This window comes from Polypterus senegalus, chromosome 7 (assembly GCF_016835505.1).
Source record: "Polypterus senegalus isolate Bchr_013 chromosome 7, ASM1683550v1, whole genome shotgun sequence".
Classification (NCBI taxonomy): domain Eukaryota; kingdom Metazoa; phylum Chordata; class Cladistia; order Polypteriformes; family Polypteridae; genus Polypterus; species Polypterus senegalus.
The window spans coordinates 79,562,378-79,580,943 of NC_053160.1; the positions used below are offsets into that span (position 1 = coordinate 79,562,378).

The 18,566-nt window shown below is 36.9% G+C and overlaps 1 protein-coding gene across 2 annotated transcripts in view; it reads right to left on the reverse strand.

The window, feature by feature from the left end:
* Positions 1-18,566, reverse strand: part of mcc (MCC regulator of WNT signaling pathway) — a 570,331-nt gene that overhangs the window by 66,817 nt on the left and 484,948 nt on the right. For both annotated transcript variants that reach the window (XM_039758932.1, XM_039758933.1), the window contains 4 exons: positions 17,135-17,281; positions 13,708-13,797; positions 9,955-10,103; positions 9,583-9,723 (listed from right to left, as the gene is read on the reverse strand). In XM_039758932.1, coding sequence (XP_039614866.1) covers positions 9,583-9,723; positions 9,955-10,103; positions 13,708-13,797; positions 17,135-17,281 — 527 coding nt within the window. The remainder of the gene's footprint in view (positions 1-9,582; positions 9,724-9,954; positions 10,104-13,707; positions 13,798-17,134; positions 17,282-18,566) is intronic.

Genomic DNA, 18,566 nt, shown 5'->3' on the forward strand with positions numbered 1-18,566 from the left:
ATTGGTAAAAAGAAATGAAACAAACTCCAAACAATATATATATATATATATATATATATATATATATATATATATATATATATATATATATATATATATCACTCCCCAACCAACCCCAACAGTGAACAGCAGAATATAATAAGAAGAGGTGCAGTAATAAATATACAATACAAACCCTCCCTTGTTCCTATACTGAACACGAAACACACATAAAAATCCAAAAGAGTAAATGGAAGATGAGTAATGAAAGTGAACCTTGTCCGGCTGATAAGTGTCTCCAGCAAATAACATATGGATGAAAACAGTTGTTCACTCCTTCGCCAAACGTCAAAAAACAGTCTCACCACGCTCTCTTCGGCTTTTCGGTATGATCCTGAACCCTGGGTTTTGCGTAGTGATGGTGAAGCAGTTGAATGTTTTGGCATCGAAAGCAGCAAGCGTGAAAAGGGTGTAAATTCCGTATCAGCGTCTTTGGTTTCCAGTGAAGTGTCCGGGTTGTAAATGATCCGCCATTTCTTTTTGTCCTCTTGTTTATATAGCAATGGCCCAGATGGAATTGATGTGATTTACAGGGACAATTACCTCGAGGGATCATGGCTCTACAATGTTCTCCTATCCCCATTTGTTTCCAGGAGGAAAACATTTAAACAAACACACAATAGACTATATAAACGGGACAACGCTATTAAAGACACGACTCAGCACAGAACACAATTAAGACATTCCAATCCATTTATCACCGTTACAATATAACCATATTAACAAAATTTACATAACAATAAAAATATAATATAAAAACAACAGTAAAAGGAACATATACTTAAGCCAGTGAGTAAAACCAGACTAAAACATAATATTCACAGAGTGGCCCATTATGCCACAATGATTCTCCCCATCAAAGGATTCAAAATAAGTCTTCTGTTCAACATTGAAAAAAAATGTCAGAGTAATGAAGAAGAGAACAATTTTAGTGTTTGAGATATTTGTTGGCTGTTTTTGTTAAGCTATGTTCTGACATTTTTCAGCAAATGAAGACATGTTTTTGAAGTAAGGTTGCATTGGGTGCAAAGTTGGAAATAGCTATGGATGGCTTGGCGTTCATGCATACACCAACACTCACTCACAGCTAGCCAATTTAGAGAGTCCATGTAACCCAAATGGCATGTCTTTGGGATGGGTGTCGGGGAGTTAATGCGGAAAAGCACACTCCACACAGACAATGGCCAGGATAGGATTCAAATTCATTCTTCTGGAGCATAAATAAATCTTTTTTTTTAAATATTTAGCTGGAAATCATCTTCACCAATTAATTTCTTATCTTAAAATATCTCAGAAAAGATTTCCATTCGAGAAATTAAACAGTAGCAATTCTATCCATTCATTTCTTTTTCTACAGCATTATGAGCAACTAGCAATACTGTATGGGTGCAAAGCAGGAATCATACCTCAATGGGATGCCAGCACCTCACAGGGCATGCTCACACAAACCCACACACATTGTTAAATAACATAAAAGTCATGTACGAGAAAACTGATTAACCCGTAAAATGCTGGCGGAGCAGTGACTAGTGCTGTGCGGACTTTGCCAGTTCAGTGCTACATTTTACTCAACAGTGAATCTGTGAATAAGCATCTTTTGGCATTTGGTATTCATTAAGGGTGTACTTTCAATATCTGACCTCTGCTGTTGATAACAACGTTTGTAAAACTTTGCAATTTATTTTTGTGATTGGATAAGCAAGTAAAATTTTATTGCATCATGTGCATTTGACCTTAAACCTGAAGTAGACTAACAGTAGAAATGCACATAAACAAGGCAAGACTGAAACAGAACACGATTGGGCCAGAAATTGAACTCAGATCTCTGAAGCACTGCTAAGCACTCTATTATTGTGTGGTCTGTTCTAAACAAAATTAAGATAATATCATTAAACTAACAGGAAGAAATAGTTCAGCAATTACGTGGAAAAAGATAAAGCCCTGGCTGACATGCATTTGTTTTGAAAAGGACTCCTGCTCCTTCTTACTACATTTACTAATTTTATATATGAGAGAAGTTTGGATAGAAGTTGAAGATGTCATTTTTCCTACTTGTTCACATTTAATATTGCCAGCACAAAGTATTACTCTGATGCTACATCAACATGAAGTAGCTAGTAGAGCATTTCACAATGAGAGGCCGTGGGGTATGTTCATTACTTATTGTCTTTATTCTGAAAAAATAAAAATGTCATTTGTTTAAGTCTTAATGAATGCATAAGCTCAGCTAACTGCCTTCAGGATTGACTGCTGGTCATTAAGACTGATCACAAAAATGCAAAACAACCTTGACAAAATGCACCAGCAGCCACAGGGGCTCTCATCTGAATGCACACCAAGAGAATTTACCTGCAGGTCACAAATCACAGATTCAAATAAAACTAGATAAATTGGTCCATGTAATATTAATGTTTAGCACACCCAAATGATCCCAAGTGAAATTTTCAGTTATTCTCAAAGCTCATTAAATAAGTTGAATTTGATCCATGTAAGATTCCATTTGAAAGTCTAAGTCTCAAGAATCAAAACCAAACTGAAAAATACTTCTTGGTTGCTTGGACTTGGAATATTGCCATCCATAAATGTGCTAATTCTTGACATTTTGATGCGCTCATTCCTGCATATACTTCTCTTTAATTATCCATTGTTTGTGCCTTTGTGACAAAGCTATTCATCAGTTTCAACTAGAGAAGTCCTGTTTTTACTTCATTATATGTAGCCATCGTCTACAGTGATAGTGAAGACTGTAAAAATTGTTCATAACCGTGATTAACAATGAAAACTAAAACCAAACTCATTTTTAGCATAATTAAAATCTTCAAAAGGAATTGGTGTACAAAACAGCAGCAATAACAAATATTCTGTGCAGCAAAAGGTATAGTTACGAGTATGTCATTCTTCCAGTCAAGACATTTATTACTGGGTATAATATATACAAGCTATACTGGAGATTTTCTCAGGGTTCCTTCAAAAAGCTGTCAGGTCATGAGCAGTGCTAAAAGGAACATCGAGTTTAAGAAGAAGTTTATTGTAATGTCTACAGAGTACAGTGGAAATCTTTCTTGCATGTCCATCCAACATGCAGAACATCACCATTCACCAATGTCATGAGAAACAATAATGCATTAAAATTAAAGAACTTAATTTTATTCAATGGAAAAAAACAAATCCGCTTACCTGACTTATTGACCATGACACTGGTTAGTTTTGACACATTGAAATTGGTCAGACATGTAGGAAAGAATTTTCCAATACACTATGCACATGACACTACTACTACTACTACTTCTGTCTACTGCTAGTGGTTAGGAACATGCACTGATACACCGCGTTTCCACACCCACCACTTGACAAACCACCTCAGGATCCCAATTTAGGACCCAAGCACAGCCGTGCAACAGGTGACTCTTCAGCACCAAACTAATTTGAATGGAACAGAACAGTTGATTTTTTTACAGTGGCTGGAGTGCCCCCCAAATTCTCCCTGCTAGTTGGAGGACCATCTTGCAGGGCTGGTTGCAGGTTAATGTCATACCTGTAAACAGCTCAAGTGCATCACTGCCTGTCCTGCTATATTATACTATGGATGAAACGATAATATTTCTTTACCTCTCCAATGTTTCTATTTAGATGTTACACTTCATTTTAACATTAATTGTTACCATCACCTTTATAAAATAGATCACTTTAAAAATATCAAGCTCAATAATCAATTTATTTATTTTATTTCTACTTTTATAACCCTATAGTGTTAGTGCTTAAGGGTAATGGAAGAAACCAAATTGAGTGGTACTCATTTTCCTCTTTTTACTTCTGAATGTTACTGATATTTAGGCACTACTAAAGACAGGAACATTGAAAACTGGCCATTACAGCACAACAAGCTGTAAGACAGATTGGCGTTACCCATTTTGCTATGCTTTGGCAACCAAGAACTTTGCTAAAAAGCAAACTGCCAAATACTTTTAATTCCAGCAAGAGTGTCAGTTTTCTCTCCACAGGGTCTCTTCGGAATGCTGTTTGTGGGCTTTATCTGATAAAGGCTGATCAATCACAGACAAAGTGATACTCAGAGATGTCTCTGTGATGCACCATCTAAATATTATCTAAGGGAGAAAAGAGCATAACTCATTAGAACAATCTAGACGAGAACAGGCCATTCAGCCCAACAAAGCTCACCAATCCTATCCACTTATTTCTTCCAAAAAAACATCAAGTCGAGTTTTGAGAGTTCCTAAAGTCTTACTGTCTACCACATTACTTGGTAGCTTATTCCAAGTTGTTATTGTTCTTTGTGTAAAGAAAAACTTTGCTTAAACTGTTAAGGCTCAGCTCTTTTAATTTTTCCTCATAATTCAACCCTGGAATCAGCCTAGTCGCTCTTCTCTGGACCTTTTCTAGCACTGCTATGTCCTTTTTGTACCCTGGAGACGAAAACTGCACACAGTACTCCATACGAGACCTCATCAGTGCATTATAAAAGTTGAGCATAAACTCCTTGGACTTGGACCGTACACATCGTGTTATATAACCTAACATTCTGTTTGCCTTCTTAATGACCTCTGAACACTTTCGGGAAGTCAATAGCTTAGAGTCCACTACGACTTCTAACTCCTTCTCATAAGGTGTACTCTTGATTTTCCGACTGCCCATTGTGTATTCAAACCAAACATTTTTACTTCTTATTTGTAATATTTTACATTTACTGACATTAAATTTAATCTGCCAGAAATCGACCCAAGCTTGTATGCTATCCAAGTCCTTCTGTAATGATATAACGGATTTTGCCAATCCACCTATCTTGGTATCATCTGCAAACTTAAGCAGCCTGTTACTTACATTCCTATCTAAATCATTTATATATTTTAAAAATAGCAGCGGCCCCAGCACTGACCTCTGTGGAACACCACTCTTAACATCATACAATTCTGATGAGGTTCCTCACACCATCACCCTCTGCTTCCTGTGTCTGAGTCAATTCTAAACCCATCTAAAAACATCACCCTGAACTCCCACTTCTTTTAGTCTGATGCCCAACCTCTCATGTGGCACCTTATCAAATGCTTTCTGAAAGTCAAGATAAATAATATCATACGTTTCACTTTGATCATATCCTTTGTTACCTCCTCATAGAATTCCAGCATGTTAGTAAAACACAACCTCCCTCTTCTGAACCCATGCTGACTGTTCAGAATAACTCCTGTTCTTGCCAGGTGTTGCTCAATGTTATCCCTAATAATTCCTTCCATTAATTTTGTAATGCATGTTAAGCTTTCTGGCTTACTCATTGATGGACAGAACCTAGTACCAATTGTCAACCGAAAAGTTGGGCTTATGTGCACCCCAGAAATCAATGGTAAAACATCTACTCCTTACTTTAAAGTCCTTTGCAAGCACTAGATCTATGATCACTGCTCTTACCCTGGCCATGATTTCTGTTCTCTATAGCAGGTACCCCATTACCTAGGGCGTGGCAGTAACAAAGGCCATAGCAATCCCTGTTACTTTAAATGGAAACCTGATGCTGGACTGGATGAGTGGAAGACTTGTCTGTATGGAATATGACGAGTCCAAACCTTGCTAAAGAAGAGTAAGTGCATGTACATAAAAGTCACACATTCATCTTCCTATAGGCAGGAGTTGACTGATCACCAGTTGCCCAGTAGACATAACATTACTATTAATTGAGGCCATTGTGTAAAATGTTTCTTTAAAGAAAACTGCAGTACTGCCTGCAATTTGAATGTGGAACCAAAGTGAAGGAGGAGAAGATCTCCTGAACAAAGAAAAAGAAGTGTGGTTAACTTCCTGCATGTGTGCTGGAGAAAGACAAACAGGAAAGGAACAAAACATTGCCTAAACCAAACCATAAGTACACCAAAATCTGATTCTGAGAACTATTAACTGTAACTTAAAATGAAGTATGGTATTAGTATCACTGTAACTGAACAGTAAAGCCTTTGTGAAAGATAAGACACAGAAACAAACAAATTGCGTGAGTGGAGGACAGCAGACCAAAACAGACTACGAGCAAATCAATGTCATGTTTATGGTGCAAGCACCAGAAAATTTATGACTATTTAAAGAATTTTTCCTTCTTTACCACATAAATTAAAAGATAAGAATTCATAAGTTATTTGCCTGTTTCCATAGAAGAGAAAAAGTCTAAACTATTGTATTTTTATGTTTTGTGTTGTCTGTGATTGCCCTTTGTCTATATATCTATGTACATTTATATTTATATACAGTATATACTTACATATGGATATGGATGGCCAGATGTTAATATCCCTTACATAATTGGCATGTGTCTTAATTATTGGAATTGCCAAAGGCAACACTGATAATTAATTAACTGATTAATTAGCATCAATCAATCAATTCTTCATCTCAGAAATTGTACACATTTCCTATTAAACTTGTCCATTCCATTCACCTTGATTATCTAAATAATATCTGAAGGTCCATAAAATTCTACGCTTTACCACATTTACTAGGTAATTTATTCCATGTGTTCATGGCTCTTTTTAACATAGTGCAAAATCTGCCTTTAGAAAGTTTTCAGCTGTGGCCTTGTGTTCCTGTTGCAGAATTTAGTTTATAGTAACATTTGAGATCCACATTAATAATCATGATTATCTCTGTATTATAAAAAGAAATCCTGGAAAGCAAAAGCAAGGCGATGATACGTGATCTTCTCGGAAGTTCTCGGTAGACATTTAAAAGACCCGCGAAACAAAAGAGACTTGCCACGGAGTGTCTCGCGGGGACCATAAACATGTAACTTGGTGCCAAGAGATTGTCCCAGGGCCATCTCGTGGGGACGTGGAACATGAGATTTTTGAAAGACATGCCCTACTTACAGAAGATATTATATAAGAGCACACCCATCAAAAAACAGTCAGTCGCAGTAAAAGCACGTAGTGCACACAGATCCTGTGCTCTCAGCACATATAAAGCGTATAAGGACAATACGGAGAATAGAGACCCAAAGGCGTTGGAGAGAAAAAAAGGCAGATAAAAGATTATGAAAGTAGTGTAATTCAAAAGGCTCAAACAAACGATGGCATGATACACATGCAGAGAAAGGTACAGAATATGAAAGCAGTAAAATCAGAAAGTATTGTAGTGTCCCAGACAGGTTGAAGCCTTTTAGGTTTTAAGTGACTGTTCAGTCCAATTGAGGGAGGGCGGAGTACAGCGTGGAAGACTGATAGCGGGGTATTGATTGATGAGGTAAGGGGGGGGGGGCATGAGGGATTGGAGAGGGTGCTAGAAAGTTGTGTTTGGGGTTAACCATCAGAACCAGGTGTAATTGAAAAAAGATCAGGACAAATCGAGGTCAGAAATAAAAGGCAAATAGTAGACAACAAAGTCTTTTCGCATTCACATCATTCAATGCACAAAATGTGGATTTACACAATAATGGACCATACGCTATGAGAATCTGAGGTCCCGGAACAGTTAAAGCAATGACAAGTTGAATTTCAAAGAATACACAATTCCGTCAAGTGTATATTTATGATCACGGAGAAGCGATGCAAATTTTAACAGGCAAAAAGAAAGGTAATGTATATATTCCGCAAATAACATTATACACTAAAGGAGATTGTGATATGCCATTCGTATTAAAATGTTTACAGTTTACCGTGAGAATAGCTTTTGCTATTACAATCAATAAATCACAGGGACAAACATTAGAAAAAGTCGGATTATTTATTAGAGAAATAGAAACAATATTCACTCACGGGCAGTTATATGTTGCGTTGTCTCAATGTGTCTCCAAAAAATATTGTTTTTAATGAAGTTTTTAAGTAAATGTGCAAATAATGAAATTGAAAAAAATCCAAAGAAAAAAAAAATTAAAATTGCATATCCGATTAACCAAACACAGGGGTTGGCGAGCGAAGCGAGCAGGGGGCTGAAGCCCCCTAGTAATTTTAAAATCTTCAATCATGTCATCTCTTAATCTCTGTTTGCTGAAACTGAAAAGTCTCTCCTCATAGCTCATACTTCTTAGTCCCTGAATCAGCCTATTTGCTCTTCTCTGGACTTTCTGTAGTGGTGAAGTATCTTTTTGTAATATGGAGACCAAACTGTATGTAATACTCCAGGCCTGACTAGTGCATTATAAAAGTTAAGTAAAGTGTGACTTATATGCCACACATCCTATTAGCATTTTTGATTGCTGCTGTTCAGTCTTAATATAGACAGTGATGACTCCACAAAGGCTCCTAAGTCCATCTCATATGATGTACTTTCCAGTTTCAGATCTTCCATTGTGTGTTCAGATCTAATATTTCTACTTTCTACATGTGATACTTGACATTTCTTTACAATAAATTTCATCTACCACAAATCTGCCCAAGCTTGTATGCTGTCCAAGTCCCTCTGTAACAATACATTATCTTCCCTTCCACCTTTTTTGGTATCATCTGCAAACTTGACTAGCTTATTGTTTATATTCTTGTCTAGATTGTTTATTTACATTAAAAAGAGCAGTGGTCCCAGCACTGATCCCTGAGGAACACCACTTTTAACTATATCCAATACTAAAAAAGTACTCCTCACAACAATCAGTTTATTCCTGTGTTTGAACCAATTTTTTACCCATCTACATGCCACACCTTGATTGGATGACATTTACATCTGGCATGAAACTCTTGATACTTGAGAACATATGACATTTCACTGTTTTATATAACCCTTAATAACAGTTATCACCAACAGCAGCAGCAGTGGTTTTACTTATTTGCATGCTTATTTTCTCTTTGATACTTTTAGTGGTAGGGTGGCATTGTGGTGCAGTAAGGAGAACAGGAAGGCATCCCAGATCCTCCCTGCATGGAGTTTACATGTTCTCCTCATGCCTGCGTGGGTTTCCCTGGGTGCTCTGGTTTCCTCCCACTGTATACAGACATGCAGGTTAGGTGTATTGGTGGTGCTAAATTGGCCCTAGTGTGTGTGGGTGTGTTTGCCCTGCGATGGATTGGTGCCCTGTCCAGGGTTTGTTTCTGCCTTGTGCCCTGTGCTAGTTGGGATAGGCTCCAGCTCTCCCAATGACCCTGGTCTGGATTAAGAAGATTAGACAATGACTTTTAGTTGTTTAAAACTTTACTTTGAATTATGTTATTTTAACTTCTGCCATATAGTTTGTTTTTGTCTGTTCTTTTGTCTGCTCTCTCACCTTCTTGTCTAACTTGAACTGCCCTTTTCAAGACAAGCTTGCACGTTTCACTCCAAGCAGAATACTTAGAGCTAAAAGGCTAAACATATTTTCTTTTATGACTATGTTATTTTTTCAGCATTTCTTACACCTTCTTCTAGTGTTTCTTGACAGATTCTTAATACTGAGGACAATATGGTAAAGTGCATTAACTTTTGCATAACTTAAGTAAGACTGAAATAGTAGCAGCAGATGCATTTCAGCAGCATAGTTTTATCACTTTTCCACGAAAAGTGTCAAGGATTCATTTCTTTTACTACAATTCTTCCATATGGCATCACGTTTAAACACTCCTGTTTAGAGTCACAGAATGGTACCTGTACTGCAGGGCAAGTCTCAAGGCTGTGGCATTGGATTCATACTTCCCAACCAACATGCTCATCCTTTCTGCGTTGCTCTTACATTCCTCCAGAGTGATGGTTAACAGGTCATTCTGTGATTTTAAGTGTTCGATTCGGCTGAAATGAAAATTGTTGCAAGATGAGACTGTTCTCAACCATTTTTAATATTATTTAGCAGAAAATTATATTATACCAAAAATTTAGAGAAATAATCATTAATTGATATGGAGATAATCATTGCTGGATATGTACAAGATAAATATTCTTATAAACTATAAGGGATCAATTAATAAAATAATCAAACTAGAAGGCTCTCTGGAATGGGACAGTCTAAAGTGAGTCACTTACCTGTTCAATCTTTCAGTTTCCACTTCAAATTCTCTGATTTTATTTTCTGAAATGGCTGAGCCATGTGAGTAAAGTGTCTGGAAAATTTCTTGAATGTTGGAGCAGTCTTGTAAGGAGTGAGCCAGGTGCTCGGCCACACTACTGGACACCTGTGTGAAATGGAGAAAGAGTCAAATCCAGACGATGTACAGTATATGGATCATGATCTCAGCCCGTGCTTGTACAAACATGCATTATTCAAAGAAGAAGATAATCTGCCACCATATTATTTATTGGAGTAGAACACTTCAATTACTGGAATTTCTCATTTACACTCAATTTAAGTGTCTGTATAATTTAAATTATCACCGCCCATTGTGTGCTACAGAAGCAATGCACATTTTATGTTGAAAATAAAGGGGAAGATTATATAATATCAAATTGATTTATGTATGCAGTAGTCTTTTAGAAATGTCAGCTTTGAATACACACAATGTTTGTCTATTTACACAGTACCATACCCAGTCTTCTGTCAGCAGTCAGCGTACCTCTGGTATTCATGAAGCTGTCTATTAAGCCCTTGGCTATTATTGGTGTCTGATGCTGTCACCGTGTTCTTCGATTTACACATTGCTCTCATGCTGCAGTGAAGAACTCAGTAACTTTCTTCTCAGTAAATGCATCTTTACATACATAACTTTTCTAACCCTTGAGTATGGAATGCTGTTTAACTGTGAACGATGCTTCTGCAGAGGTTAGTGAAACCGAAAGTGTAATACTTCATCTCCCTGCTTGTCAGCAAAATTGAATGCCCTTTAGGACCTCTGTTGACACATGACAAAGCAATCAGTTACAAGAAAGGTGAAAGGGACAATAAACATAAAACTATTGATCCCAAAAGTGACATGTTAAATGTTGTGGCATAGCCAGGGTTGCTGCCCTGCCAAGTTAATGTTTTTGTTATTACTGAAATATAATTTTTCATATTTTATTTTATTAGTTCTGTTTTGCCCTTATATTTATATGACTTTTATTGACACATTTTTTTCCTTATTTTTATAATGATTTATGTCAGTTATGTACTTAGGGTTTTCTGCTGTCTGCCCTGCTGCTTGTATGTGAAGCCTAAAGAGGAGGGGCCACCTAATTAGGCAGCTGGAGTTCCGGACCAAGTGATATTTCACCTAGAGCTGAGGAAGACTCATCATCTTTAGCCTTGTGATTGGGACGGCTGAAGAGTGTACTCGATTATGAGTATTGAATTTTCTGGTTTTTCCATTTTTTTGATTCTGTCCTTGGATTTTGTTCATTAGATTATGGTGTAGGACTTGTTCACTGTTGGTTATCATTTTCTGTTCATCTCTTGTTAAACCCAAATACACTTCTTCCTTTATAAAGATTTTTGGTGCTTACCTCTCAAGCCAGATATTGGATGGTCTCCTTTCCTTTGAGGGGCATTTTTGTGTATTTTTAGAACATTTAATGCTTTTGCTGAACTTTAAGGCCTGCTTCCTGTTTTAGGCCAGTATAAGCCAAAGGCTGCCAGTGCAGTTTTAGGTCAGGCTTCCTGGGGTGAGGCCTATATTTACGTAGGCCAGTGGTCCTGGTCTAGATTTTGAGTCTTTTTGGAGACCTAGCACACTGTTGGCCAATGTTGTATTGCCAGATCATAACAGTTAGGAGTTTTAGGGTAATAAAGCCAAGAATGATCACTATCTCTCTGAATCAACCAATAAATACTATTGAGAAGTAAGACAATTTGGGAAATATTGAGATGTATCTTTGTCTAACCTGTCAATAAACTGCCATCTCCATTCCATCTTCTGGGAGGATATTTAGTATTACCCTTTGCTACACATATTTCTTGTAGCATTTAAAAAAAAAAGTATTATAAAGGATTGATCGTGCTACTGACTGATTCCTGAAATTTTAAGTCCCTCCTCATATGGTGGAAGGAGTTTTAATATAAATGCTAAAACCTTGTATAAAATTAATTTGATCATTTAATCCACTAAACTTTCTTTTTAATACAAACAGGTATGGGGAAGTGGAGAATATCCCAGCAGCAAGAGGCATAAGTTATGGACGTGGAATTCTAGCTCATCACTGAGTAAACACTCAGATACACCCAAACACACTTAAAATTGACCAAATTATAATCATTTTTCAACTACAGATAGATGGCTATTCATGTACTTTTTTACAGTTTCAGCAGGTGGAATTAGTGACTTGATCATGGTCAAACATGAAGACAAATCTACAGTCTTATGGTTTCGGACCAGTTTTTTCAGTTATAAGCAACTAATATCTGACACTGGCTAATTAAGTATCTCTAATAAACCTAACAGCCTCTGAATTATGAAAGGATACCAACACAAATAAAGGGTCGGGCATTCAAACACCACCATGCCAGCTATTTTTAATACCCAAAAGTGGTTTATCTTGTTGTGGTAGCAATTCATTAAGCAACTGATTCAGTCAAGGACTGAACTTTACCTTATTATTTTAGTATATTTTTTATGTGTACTAATGCTTAAAAATATTTCATAGCCTTAAACAGTCTGCAAAAAAAGTGTGTTGCATGGTGATAAACTTTGTTCTCTTAAGATCTTCATGCCAAAATGGTTTTGAAGAAATCCGATAGGATCCTTCTTATTAAATGCTTCTCTGAAGCAGATAAAGTTTAAAAAAAACACAAGATTGCCATCGGTTGAAACTGACAACAAAGCAACCTGAGCTTTAAATCTCCAATGGGATGCATTTGCAGTCTTTCCTTTTAAGTTGTAAAACTCTATTGCCTACAGTTAGTTTTATATTTTCTGAAGAACAATCATGAGGCAGCACACAAAAGTGGTGGGCTAAAAGTCTGTGAGAAAGAAATTATAGATGCAATCTTAAAAATGGAACAACACAATCAATCTTGGAAAATGATCAAGCGTCATTTTAGGAACTACACTTAATAATAATAGAAATACAAAACACCCATGTAAAATCCACAAGAATATTAAGGCATATCTTGGAGATAATGAGTGACCACAAAAAAATGAAATGGTATAATGCTGCTGAAAAGAGAGTTGGTAAACAAACAGGAATAAATGAAAGGTGAAATCAGGCATATTAAGAAAGAAGTTCTGTCTGAGTTGTTGGCAGAGCTGAGAAACCTAAGAAGGGAAAGATATAAATCTGCCGTCTCACAAAGCCACCAAAAGCACAGCAGATCAGACTTACAAAGGCCTTAATCACACAAAATGGCAAATCAGGATTGACTTAATGGTCTTGATTAACGAGCCATTATTAAAAATAAGTACAACAATGTGAAAAAAATATGTAAAACCCCAATTTCAGTTCATAGTTTTATATCTCAGAACTTAAATACCAATCATCTTGTCCTTATCATGTCTAATAGTGAGATAAGTCAAACCTTAGGTGACACAGTTTTCACTTTGTCCTTATTCATTGAAAAAGAAGAGGTCTAGATGACACTTAATTATCAATTTCTAGCTGAGCCAGTGTGGCTAGAGAAAGTAGTGTTTAAAAGTTGGACTAACGTCTCTAGATGGGAGACCCTAACCATGGAAAAGAGAATTAGAAAAGAGAACTAAAAAAAGGATGTACTTAGTTTTTAACATGATATTACAAAACTATGTGCACACATGAGAAGAAACTAATAACATTAAAAAAATCAACAACTAAGAAACCTCAATTCATTAGTGGAGGCCAATGAAACAAGTAAAATGTTATATTTACCTCCTGTATAAAAAAGACTTTGCTTACCCCTATACTGCTGATCTCAGAGCCCAGGACAGGTCTTTCTGAAGATGAAGATTCTGACCTAGTTTTGGACAATTTTACACGTTCTGCAACCTAAAAACAAGGGGAAAGCAATTCATGGTTTTAGTACTTTACATGCATGAAAATACATACAACTCATTCATCTAAGGAAAAAAGGAATTTGAATTAATGAGTTGCTTATGCAATAATAAGAGTTGATCTTTCACAGATTGCCTCACTAACAGCATACATAATAAGGGGTTAAAAGACTACAGTCAACGTTCATTTTCAAATGTTTTCACTGCGAGCACAGTTATGGGCAAATGATATTCCTCAGGATTATTTTTATTGTTGAAGGAATACAATGCTCTCAGTCAATCCAAAATTTTATTTTACATCAGACCTGAATGTTTAACAAAGAGAAAGTGAGTTTTATATTGCTCAGGTGAAAATATAAGTGTGCTCATTTATGGGGTAAAACTATCAGTGTGTACCACTATTAAGCTGCAAATGATTTTACTCCTCATTAACTTGGTTACTTCCAAGAGTTTCAGTAAGCACAACAAATAAGTAACATACAATGACAGAACAATTAGCTTTTTAAAGCATTTTATTGATCAAGAAACATTCCATACAAGCAGGTCAACTTTAAAAAAACTAGGTTTGAAGCACATCAACCCCCACACATGAGAAAGAGAGCTAGACCAGCAGAGTAAAACTTAAAGCTAGTAAAAATAAGTAAATAGATAAATTAATAAATGAATAAAAATAAATAGAAGGCAAAGCTCTCAATTTACCAGTCGATCTACGTTCCTACCCTCACCTATGGTCATGAGCTATGGGTAGTGACAGAAAGAACGAGATCGCGAATACAAGCAGCTGAAATGAGTTTCCTCCACAGGGTGTCTGGGCTTTCCCTTAAAGATAGGGTGAGAAGCTCAGTCATCCGGGAGGGGCTCAGAGTAGTGCCGCTGCTCCTCCGCATCGAGAGTCAGATGAGGTGGCTCGGGCATCTGATCAGGATGCCTCCTGGACGCCTCCCTGGTGAGGTGTTCCGGGCACATCCAACCGGGAGGAGGCCCCGGGGAAGACCCAGGACACGCTGAAGGGACTATGTCTCCCAGCTGACCTGGTAACGCCTTGGGATTCCCCCGGAAGAGCTGGAAGAAGTGGCCAGGGAGAGGGAAGTCTGGGCCTCTCTGCTTAAGCTGCTGCCCCCGCGACCTGACCCCGGATAAATGGAAGAGGATGGATGGATGGATGGATGATGTTAATTTGGTGCGGGTCCAGAACATGTGGCCCAGTGAGGCTGCAACTTGATTGCAGCGTTCGCAAGTTGGATCTTGCCCTGAAAACATTTTGGACAATTTTAAATGAGACAGATGTGCTCGATATATAATTTTAAGTTGAATAATTGTATGCTTTGCACATATGGAACTCAAGTGTAATTATATGCATTACTATCTTCCATTTCTTTTCTGAGATGTTGAGTAAGAGATCATTTTCTCACTGTAATCTGGGATCTTTGAAAGGGAGGGACTTTAAAATGTTTTTATATATTGCAATAAATGCTGCCTGAGTCCTCAAGACTGATCAATATTTTTTCTGGAATAGAAGTAAGTGGGAGGTGAGGAAAATTGGGCAGGTTTTGCTTAACAAAATTTGATAGTAGTGAAAGAAATGTGTTGCTGGAAAGTTAAATTTGGAGTTTAGGACATATAACATTCAACAAATAACATTCCTGGCCTTTCAAAAATATTCAATCAGAAATATAGCCCCCCCTTCTTTACAATAACTGTAATGAGTCTTTCCTCCATTGAGTCTGTCTGATTCTTGATCTGTACACAGTGAACGTTTATTGAAGCAGCAACCACATCCTCCTAAATGTTGTTCAAAGAGGTGTATTGTCTTCCCTCTTTGTAAATCTCACATTTGAGAAAGGCCCACAGTTTTCAATAGGACATACGTCAGGTGAGGAAGGAAGTAAAACTCATTATTCGGTCATCTTTGAAGCCTTTGCTGGTTAGTCAAGCAGTGGAGCACTTGGATGCATATGATGCAGCATTGTCCTGTATAAAGATCATGGCCTTCTTGAAGGCTACTGATTTCCTCCTGTACCACTGCTTCAAGAAAATAACTTCCTAAAAACAAAAGAGTGGTTGGGAGTTGATTTTAAGTCCATCTTCAACCCAAAAAGGTCTGCTAGCTCATCGTTAATGACAGTAGCCGACAGCAAGAGCAAGGTACTCCTGACTCGAACAGATTCTCTTGGTCCATTAGTAGTCTTGCCATGGGCCCACCTGTCTGGTACATCAAGAGTCACTCTCATTTCATCTACAGTATCTTATCTCGATGTATGGTTTGGCACAATCTTGATGCCTTTTTAACTTATTCAGTAGTGGTCATGTTTCAGCCTTCACTTCCTTAGCCATGTCCCTGAACTTTCGACACCTTGCAATTCTAGATACTCCAGGTAGGTTTTGGAATAATGTGGCACTGAAGGCTAATGAGTTCCTGGTACTTTCATGTTTGATTCTTCTCAAATCTTATGCAGTTAATTTGTACCTTTTCTTCTTTTTGACCCTCCTGACTATTTGTAAAAAAATTTTGATAGTCAAACCATAATATTTTAGCAGTTTCCAAAGTGTTGCAGTAAACTGAAAGACATGTACAGTTTTTCACTTTTCTGTTCTAGTTAAATATATCTTTTGGCACATTCTACATACATGAGGTAACAAAGCGTCTAATAATTATGCACACCTTAACATAAAGTGTTGATCACTTTAAGCAAATGGTTCTAAACCTTTCTGGTAAATCTAGCATTAATGTCTTGGGGGGAATCCTCTTTAGAATATCAAGCACAATCATCAAATTGCTTCTTGGTGAATCGAGCACAAACATCAGAGATTTCCCCTTAGTTAATTCAGCATAACTCTGTCAGTGCGCATGACCGACTATCATCACTACTGTTATAAACAATAGCAATATGTGTCCCAATGGCAGCAGCCTGTGACCTGACCCACTGGCAGAGGTACCCTTGCTTTTAGCCACACTCTCCCTCATTAACCAATTACACCCAATAAGCATTAAGGTTAATATGGTTTAATGTTGGAAATTGTACATAGAAATAATGATAAGGTCAGAAAACTGACTTGCATAATAATTGTGCTTGCAGTATAGTATTTTCTCAGATTTATACAATTGTAAAATACTTGCATCACAGATCAATGTAGGAATCTGTAGGTATACAGTAAATTCACATTTGTAGTAAATGCTTATTATTATAATTATTAGAAATTTCTAAAATTTGTAAAATCATTTTCCAATACTGTAACAGTTTTACATTGTGGGATGTATGCAAACCTTTACCAGTGTGTTCAGAGAGGTGCTACTTTATGTTTTCTTTCTGGAGCAAAACTTAATTTCTCACCTTGGCAATAGGAATGTCATTGCTGCTGCTACTCGTGCTTAGCTCGCCTGTACTGGGGTTGATTGGGCGGCTAGCAGGAGTCAGCCTGCCTGGGCTGGAGGGACCTGTGGCTTGAACACTTTGTAGGCGCGTCTGTAGTTCTCTGACCTGAAAAGGAAAGTAGATGTATACAGGATCATCTTTAAATATAACATCACTTGACCAGGGTTGTCACATTAAATAATGCCACCTGAGGCAAGGCACATTTTTGTCACTTGCCTCCAAACATATATACCATTGCTGGGCATGAGTCAATACACTTAATCAATATACAACAAGTATTGCAATACAGGGTTCATAATATAATACTCCATTGATACAGTACATCATCAAAACAATGGGCAAATTAATAAAAATACTATTTTTGGAAAAAAGTGTGCCAAAAAAAATGAAAATAATTAGCTTAAAATCAATAAATCATACAAAATGGACATTAAACACAAATGTATACGTTTTTCATTGCTTCTTTTACATGTTTAGACAGATATTTAGCAAGTTTTGTGATGGTGAAATTGAATGCACCATTAGATGCGGCTGTTTTACTCATCCTGCAAACTTTTCTAAATACCTTTGCAGTTTCAAAACTCTGATCTATAAAGTAAAATGTGCTTGCCCTTTCTAACTAAACAAGTTACAAACTTTAACAGACAATGTACCTGTTACTGACACCCTAAAAAACTAAATTGTACAAAATGACAATCAATATTTACACAACACAACATGTAAAAAAATCAGCAAAGTGAACGACTTTATCAGTTACTTAAATGTAGCTTGAATATGCGCATGTGCCATTTTGAGTGTGGTGAAGCAGTCGAAATTGTAGTCCTGAGATGTTTTAAAATTTTAAATTGATTAATGGGGGACTTGACATATATGTAACTCTTAAGGTTTATAACTAACTTTTTCTTTTTTTTATTATTATTTTGTATGAAAATGCCAACCTGACCAAAGTTTCACCTCACACAATGCACCTGTCCTGAACATGATATTCTGAAACTTGGTTAATCCAGTTCAGTGTCACAGAGGAGTTAAGCCTATGCTGACAGCACTGCTTACAAGGCAAGTAACATTCCTGAAAAACAATGCAGAGCCCACTCAGCCACACATCTACACTAACACTTACCCAATTTGGATCATCCAGTTAAACTAACCAACGTGTCTTTTTCAATGTGGGAGGAAAACTGGTGCTAAGACCTACCTATTTATTCTTCAATCACTCAAAGTGATTTTTTTTAATTAGTTTCACAAGTGACTATACATTATGTCTTTACACACTTATGAACCAATTGCGTTAAAATTTGGCAAAATTTGACAAAGAAATTTTTATTTAGATATCTTGGAAGAATCGCATTGAGGAAGTTTTGAAATTTCAAAATCTCTTATTGAATCTACA